Raw genomic sequence first — 8,299 nt, 5'->3', positions numbered from 1 at the left:
TTTTTTTTTTTTTTTTGAGACAGCGTCTCACTGTGTAGTTGAGACTGACCTGAAACTCACTATGTAGCCCAGGCTGGTCTCGAACTCACAGCGATCCTCCTGCCTCAGCCTCTCCCAAGTGCTGAGATTATAGGAGTGCGCCACCACGCCCAGCCCCTTGGTCTTTTTTAGTATGTTTTGTTAACTCTGCAAATCAGCTACCTTTATGTATAAAATGTTTTAAAGAAATTCACAAATATAAATTTCTTTTAATGTAATCACATAAATTTGTGATTACTGTACTATATTCAGTCTATTTATACCCTTATCAGTTTATCAGTAAAAGGTCCTAAGCACAGTGCTGCCACCTCCACTGCCACCCCACCGCCGAGCCCTAACTCACCAGGGCGCGGTCCCCAGCACAGCCTCCTCTGTCCACTCTGCCACCCTCGGGGAACCGCTGTTCCCCATGGCAGGGAGTTACCGTCTTGAAGCAGAGTGTGGTAAAGCTGGGGGAAGACCCTGTATGGCAAGGCCCTGTGCTGCAGTTTGCTGCCCCGCTCTTTCCAGCACGTCTTTGGGTGAGACTTACTTTCCAATAACAGATTTGATCAAAAGCCTACAGATTAAAAACAGAGTGGATGGCAGCCCTGAGAGGATTACTGGCAACAAATTCTGCCTTCGCATTTACTGAGAGCACCCAGACTCTGCTGTAGGCTTCACCTGTCCCGTCAATTGGGGTTCATTGAGAACCTATTATGTGCAAGACACAGCTGGGGACACAGGAGGAAAAGATGGACCAAATCCCCCTCTGGTGACCTGTGCATCACAAAGGATAAAACAGTGACAGTAGAGAGAGGTATAAAGAAAGGAGAGCAGGGTCTCCTTGATGAGATGACAGAGGAGAGGTCAGGGAGGCCTAAAGTGCTGAGGATTACGTGATTTTGGGGGAAAAGTGAGCGGTACCTCTCTTTGTTAACAGTGACGACCCTCTGCTCAGACACAGGGTGCCCTGTGGGTACTGAGTAGCCCATGTGCCTTTTCTGGCATGAATTGCATGGCAAGGGTTTGGGCTAAGAAAAAGGAATTTTCAGATCTCTAACTGAACACAAGTCCAGGACACAGACCTTAAAATGCAAGCATAACCATTTGTGATAAAAGAGGTTACTGAGAAGACAAAACTCAGCCCTAAGTCAGGTTTGAGGGCGTGGATTCTGGGTGCACAGACTGACTGCACCCAGCCATCCCATCCTCCATGTCCTGCCGTGGAGGGGCAGGCAGAGCCCACACATCTGACTCATGTTTAAGGAGGTTAATTTGTAAGAAACACACAGTAGGTGCTCATGTGTGACAGGGATCTTTCCACACGCGTGAATATGTCGCACAGTGTGTGACCCACGGGTGGTGCCCACCTGCAGGCTCCCTCTCTGCCTGCACTCTCGGTCCCAAGACTCCTCACTCCTAAGGTACATGAGAGCTGACAGTGTGTGCACCTCCGTTTGATAGGACTGCGCAGGACTCGTCTTGTCTGCGCACCCTGATCAGCTTCAGAGCTGACTCTAACCTGGATTTGCAATAACGAGGGAGCCAAGTGGAAGGCAGTGTTGTGAGCGACGGAGGAGGGAGCCCGAGTTGTCTGATGTTTTACTCTAACAGCACTTTCCGGACGGGAAGAACTGCGCAGAGACACACCACCGGGGACAGGGTGCTGCAGGTGACTGACTGCCGTCCAGTCTGCCGTGCGCCAGGTGACGCCCCTTTCCCGAGCAGGCCTGACCCTCTCGGCTGGGAGCTGTGGGGCAGAGAAGGCAGCACACAGTGCAGCTCTCTGGGCAGGAGAGGGCGCAGGCCTGGCCCCAGCGCACACAGCGTGTCCCTAGCACTGCACTAGAATTACCCAAATGCAGACATGCGAGCCCGCCGTGACTCCCCATGTGTGTCTGGAGGAGTTCACTCGAGTGAGCCACTAAAAGCCTCCTCCTCAGTTCACCGACCCCTGGGGAGTGGCTGCACAGCCAGGACAAGTGTGGGAAAAACAAACAAGGTGCTGTCCGTGCCAGCAAGGGGAGTGGTCTGCTGGAAGCCCCCAAAAGGACCATCTGGCAGCATAAATTATACATTGAGAGTGGCTGGTATGAATTGGCGACACCAGGCACCAGGAGCATGTGCGGTGCCCTTTAGTGGAGCGTTAATGTCCCCTTAGGCCCCGTTTCCGTGAGGACTCTCCATGCTGATGGCCAGATGTGAAAGCCTCCATGCCCCACCGGCCCAGTGAACGTGCACCGAAGCTGCATTTCTTTAATGAACGAGGACCATGGACCAGCGGCCCACATGTAACAATTGCAGGGACTTCTTTAAAAAGATGCAGCCACATGGGAGGGGATTTAGCTCAGTGGTGCTGCACCTGCCTGTCAAGCGCAAGGTCCTGAGTTTGATCCCCAGCAGCCACTCCAGGAGAGCTCAGCCATTCGACTTTGGGTACTGAGGACTGCACAGTGTCCTGTACTCAGATGTGAAAACTGATGGTCACCTGTCTCGCGATCACAGAGGAGCAGGAGCGACTCTGGGTCAGAGTTGACTGTCCCAGCACCCCTCACACCCTGCTGCAGCACCCAGAGTCTAGGCAAGGCCTGGTGCCCACAGGAGGACACAGCCACGGCAGTGAGCGGTTAGCACCTCCGTGCTACTCTGCCCTGCAGTGCTGGGCAGTGTCCACAGCGCTGTGGATGTGGGTGTGGAGTGCAGCACAGGTGACAGCAGAGCCACCACATACCACGTCCCGCACAGCGTGCTGACTGCCTCCTCCTTGCCTTGAGCTCCTCCTGGGCAGGGCTGAGCCACCGCTCCACCTGTGTCCCTGGGCCTGGCATCGGGCCTGACGTCAGCCCGACAGCCCCCATGCAGATGTGAAGGTCCAGGCCAGGTGGAGAGCCCGGGAAGCTCTGCAAAGTGAAAGGCCCAGCTTGGACTGGCTGAGCTTGGCTTCTGCCGGCTTTGCTTTGAATTCTGATAGCGTAGCAGACACTTCTGAGCATGTGAAACCCATGCAGGCCCAGCTCAGGTACCCTGAGAGACTCCCTCCAGTTCTGGGGGGCAGCCGCTGTCTTCTGCAGGACACTGGGGTCCGAGGACAGGGCTGGCGAAGTCCCCCACAGCCATCTTGGGGCACGAGGGAGACAAGACAGGCGGGAAGGGCTCGGCTCTTTCCAGATCACACGTGCTGCCCTCCACACCACAATGATGCCCACTCTCTCAGCCGGCGGGGTCATCCCCATGGCTGGCTGTTCCCTGAGCCCAGGGGGCTCACCTGGGGCACGTCACCTCGCAGAGGGCAGCTGGCAACCAAGGCAGTGAAAGCCCACTCACAATTGTTCTTGTTCCTCGGCCCTGAGAGAGGCCCGGAGGCCCGGATGAGCAGGGGACACACAGGTAGTTCTCGAATTCAAACAAAATGATCCTGATGGTACTCAGACAGGGAAGCACCACACACGAAGTGTGCCCAAGAAATCCACGTGCAAACTCTAGCACAAAGAACTCATTCTCCAGTCCAATGAAGGGCTGATGGGTCTAAGACATGATTTCTTTTTCTTTCTTTTTTTTGGTACCGGGGATTGAACTCGGGTCCTTGTGCTTGCAAGGCAGGCCACCGAACCGCTGAGCTAAATCCCCGGCCCGAAGGCATGATTTCTAAAAATTAACTTTAATAACTACATAGGAAGTTGTTATGTGTAAAAATCAACATACTGCAGTCCCAGCCACTTAGGAGCCTGAGGCAGGAAAATCACTTGAGCTCAAGAGTTCGAGGTCAGCCTGGGGAACATGGCCAGGGCCTTTCTCAAAAACAGAATCAAACGCAACACTGTGTGGAGGGTCTCCATGAGTGGAAACCCGTACGGCACTCCCGGAGAACCGTGCGCAGCACTGCTCCCTTCCCTGCATGTGACCGTCGGGCCACAGTGTGTCTGTGCCCGAGGATTCCCCTCGCACGCGGCTGGCCGGCTGCTCACCTGGCTCCACCTCGTGCCACCCGCTGGACTGGCTGCCGCTGCCCGGGGAGCGGCCCTGGCCTGTGTAGAACGGCTCCTCGCCAGGGCTGTCCATCTCGTCCTCCACGGACTTGAGGCGCTTCGTGGAGCTGAAATGACAATGGTGCACACTTAGGCCACAGAGTCACCTCCAGGCCTTGCCAGCGCGGCCCCTGGCTAAGCTGCAGGGAATCCACTGGAGGTGGCGAGGGCCCAAATCACGGCTCAGTCTGCACGGCTCTCCAGCTGCCCACGCCTCTTCCCCAGGGACTCGGTGGCCCACTCAGGCCGGAGTGTGGGCAGCCAGCCGGTTGGCAGCCACACGAAGGCCCAGTCCGGGAAGGCGGCGGAGTACGGCACGGGCAGGGAAGTGCTGCGGATCTGCAGCCACCCACAGCGGGGCCAGGCAGTGGGGCCCTCTAGGCTGGGCCTGCGGCGTGGACAGGGAGGGCAGAGGAGAGCAGATACGTGCCGGTGGGCCGGACAGCAAAGGCTGAGCAGCAACCCAGTGCAGGCAGGGATCCGCACTGAGGGTGACTGGCCACATCTGAGCTGCAGAGTTCTGCTCTCGGGAACTGGCCTCCTCGGGAAGCTGTATCCGGCTGACTTCCCAGAGCATGGGCCAAGGACCAATTCAGTAATCATTTCTGTCTGTCTGTCCTCGAAATTATACACAAAGAGCCACTTGAAGAAGTTCTCTATATTTAATGTAAAACTGCATCTAATGGAAGTCTTTTCGTTCTAAGAGGGTAAACACAAAAAACTTCCTTCCAATGCATACGACCAGAAACATCTAGCCTCTCTACATGAATTTGTCCCGTCATTAGAATATGCAAATTCTACAGCTTATTGCTTTCCCTTCTTGCCTTGCCACCTGGGAAGCTCAGGGCCACATGGAAGGTGTAACTCTTTGCTCAGCTGCCTGCTTTAAAGCCCTCTCCTATCTTTCCGGATGGTTTTCAGATCTCTTTCTGTATCTGACGCTTCCTGCCATGTTTCAAATTTGCAAGCTACTTGAAATTATCCTGGAAGTAGGAGGAATAGGAAGGGAGAAAAACTGCTTGAAGTACCAGGCAGGAAAAGGCCTGGCGTGAATGTTCTGAGGAGGGGGTGAAGCCTATTATTGTTATTTTTAATCCTTAGTGCCAACCACAGCCTCTGGCTAGCATCAGTGCCCAGAGCCTGCTGGCTGGGCACTGGCTGCGAAGCAGTGGAGAGAGTCGGCCAAGGGCTCCCCCAGGCTTGGCTAGCATCAGTGCCCAGAGCCTGCTGGCTGGGCACTGGCTGCGAAGCAGTGGAGAGAGTCGGCCAAGGGCTCCCCCAGGCCTCACAGCGCCATGAGGGACCCCGCAGGGCCGACCCACCGTCTGCCGGGCGCCATCACGCGGCCGGGACTGCCAGCGTGGGCCAGTGCAGCCTGGCCTCTGGGAGCTGAGGTCGGACAGAGGAGGACAGTCGGGCGAGGGCGGAGGAAGGGAGAGGTCCGCAGCGGTTCCACATCACGACACTGTCTTCGCGAGCCTGACACCTGCTTTACCTTCTTTGGAAAAACATGTATTCCATCCCGCTTTTTACCCTGCTCTTTGCATGAGTCTGAAGATGCTGGACCCAAGGCAGTGCAGACCCTAGGAAAGCAACTATCAAGCTCCCTCATTTACTGCTGTTCTTGCTTTCAGAAACAAATGGTCCCGGATCTTACTCTTGCTCTTGGTTTTTTTCTCCAGAAACATCTGAGGACAGCAAGCAGCAGCAAGACCTTTCCATAACGGGGGTCCCTCCCGAGGGGGCGACACAATGGTGCTTCGGGGCTGAGGCTGTGCGTGTTTCTCACCCGCTCTCCGGGAGCCAGGTGGGAGCAGCGCTGAGCTGCTGAGGTCTGCCTGAGTCCAGGTGGGACCTGGGGCCTCACACGCCCACTCCTCCGCACCCTGGGACCCACGCGGCGCCTTCCTGTCCGGCTCCTTCCTGGCCGAGGGCCCTCTGAGCACTGTGGCACTCACAGGGGCGCCCACGCCTACACTCACAGGGCTGGGGTGCGGGTGGGCAGGGGCGGTAACTCAGGGGCGTGCGCTGTCGCCCAGGAAAGGGAGGAGCCAGGCGCTCCTTCTCACGCTTCTCCCTCCTCCTCCTGTCGGTCCGGCCCCAGGAGGAGCCCGTGTGAAACACCAGGCGCGGAGCCTCCACAGGGCAGAGCCGGCACGTGACACGTTGTATCCTGGGCTGTGGCCGCTCTGGGCAGCACGGGGTGGCGCAGCCTCTGTCCCAAGCCCACAACAAAGATGGACCAGATAGGGCTGTGAAGCACCAAGCCAGAGCCTCCGCCCACTGTGCAGGGAAGGTCTCTGCGAATCTGGGGCTCTGGTCTGACACAGAGAACTCCGCTGAGCCCCGCAACCGAGGAACACTAAAAATTCTCCTTGCAAGGGCCGGAGGAGAGCAGGACGAACCTCGCCCCCAGGGATTAACTGTGGAGGGCGTTCGAAGTGAGCTCCTCAGCAGGCTGGGGGTCAGAGCACGCTGCTGACGCGGCTGTGAGGCCCGCAGACGGGCTCAGTCAGGGTGGGGGGCCGGGGCCAGCGGGGCTCCGGCTGGGGAGCACACAGAAAAACAAGCAGCCCTGAACGGGTAGGCCATTCGCTGCCCAAAGGACCCTGAAGCCCTGCAGGCTGCCGGCAGAGTCCACGCCGTCTCCGCCATGAGGGTGGCAGGGCTGGGGTTCTATCTGGGGAGGGGTTCTTTAACAGCCTTCGAGGTGCTTGAAATGACTGGGTAGATGTTTTCAAGTTAATGATGTTTAAAACGCTGCTGACGAAGCCCAGAAAACATCAGTAATCCCGGCTTCCTTCTAAATCACAAAGCTCCAGACTTGCTTCAGGAGAAACGGACTTTGATGAAAGTTGTTCTGCAAAGTATATAGATGTGAAAGATAGTTCTGCCTGCCCCTCTGTGCTGTCCTGGTCCAAGGCCAAAGCCAGTTTGTGAGAGAACACCGTGGCGTTCCTGCCTGACCCTTGCCCTGGCTCAGGCTGTCTGTTCCACAGCCCCGCAGTTTGGCTTTGAGACCTGAGCTTGGAGCAGGAGCCAGGCAGTGGCCCAGCCACACCCCGGCTTCTTCCTAGGGTCCCTGTGTCACCCAGGGACAGAGTGGTACTGGCTGAATGCCTTTCATGACCTCAGCAGTTTTGTCTTTGGGGAGCCCCAACCTTGGGGTCTTGGCAGAGTGGGATGGACTGAACCACGCCGACAGCTGCGGGCAGGGCCCAGACTGCTGTCCCCAGGGTCCACTTCCTGCCCGGGAGTCAAGGTGTCCTCCCTTCTGGCACACACCTCCCTCGCAGCCCCACCCCAGCATCCTTCTTCCTTGGCACCCCCAGTACAGGGCACTGCGGATGAAGCCTCTGAAACCGCTGTTAACCCACCATGCGCTCCCTGACTTCAGCCGTCTGGGACGTGTGAGCGTGTGGCCTATGCGGCCATGTGTCTTTGGACCTTCGCTTCCTCTCCCCATGACACCAGTAGCGAGTGGGTCTAGGCCTGTTTCGCCAGCCCTGTCCACAGGATGGGTCCACGCCACTGCGCCCACCTGCACAGGTAGGGACAGGTGTGGCGTGGCTCGGTTACCTCGTGGAGGATGTGCTGGGCAGCGACCGCCTCATGGCTCCTGGGCTCATGCTGTAGTACGAAGAGCTTTCCAAGTCTGAGAGGGAGAAATTGGGGCCAGTTCCTGCAGCTATCGGTGCTAGAATGAGAAACAAAAAGGAAGACACGTCAGTTCAGCTCCGGAGCAGACCATGAGGGCCACTCCTCGGCGCACCCGGCACCTCTGCGTCTCACAGCTGCCCCACACAGTCAGTCAGCTCTGACTTCAGAGGAGTGCCGGAGGACAAGTCTGTGCCCGAAAGACAGTTCCTTCCAGCCACCTGCTCCTCCCCAAGGCCACAGCACTCACTCCTCAGCTGGAGCGAAACGCCTCTCCTTTCCGGCCGAAACTTCCTGGGACCTTGAACTTCGCCTGAGCTCAGCAGCTTCTCCTCGCCTGTACCCTGGGGTTCTGTTCCCAATGTGCTGAGAGGGAATTCCTCGCCCAATCCCCAGGGAAGGAAGCGTGGTTTTCCTCACCTAGAAAGGCCCGCACCCTCCACACCTTTGCTTCCTGTGTTCCCCGGTCACTCACGGCCCCAGCCACCCTCTGGACCGACGGCAGACCCACACGTGACACCGCCGTGATGGCTCCACACGCCACTCAGCGGGAGCAGGTGCGGCAGGGCCGCGTGGCCCCCGCAGGATGTAGCCCA

The 8,299-nt window shown here is 57.4% G+C and overlaps 1 protein-coding gene across 3 annotated transcripts in view; it reads right to left on the bottom strand.

Annotated features, from left to right (window-relative positions):
• Nucleotides 1–8,299, bottom strand: part of Nfia (nuclear factor I A) — a 430,814-nt gene that overhangs the window by 67,403 nt on the left and 355,112 nt on the right. For all 3 annotated transcript variants that reach the window (XM_010605025.2, XM_010605027.2, XM_010605026.2), the window contains exons 5-6: nucleotides 7,626–7,743; nucleotides 3,987–4,114 (exon numbers count right to left, since the gene is read on the bottom strand). In XM_010605025.2, coding sequence (XP_010603327.1) covers nucleotides 3,987–4,114; nucleotides 7,626–7,743 — 246 coding nt within the window. The remainder of the gene's footprint in view (nucleotides 1–3,986; nucleotides 4,115–7,625; nucleotides 7,744–8,299) is intronic.

Source organism: Fukomys damarensis, unplaced genomic scaffold, assembly GCF_012274545.1.
Source record: "Fukomys damarensis isolate Sample0158 unplaced genomic scaffold, DMR_v1.0_HiC HiC_scaffold_33, whole genome shotgun sequence".
NCBI classification, from domain to species: Eukaryota; Metazoa; Chordata; class Mammalia; order Rodentia; family Bathyergidae; genus Fukomys; species Fukomys damarensis.
This window is presented reverse-complemented; position numbering and strand designations above follow the sequence as displayed.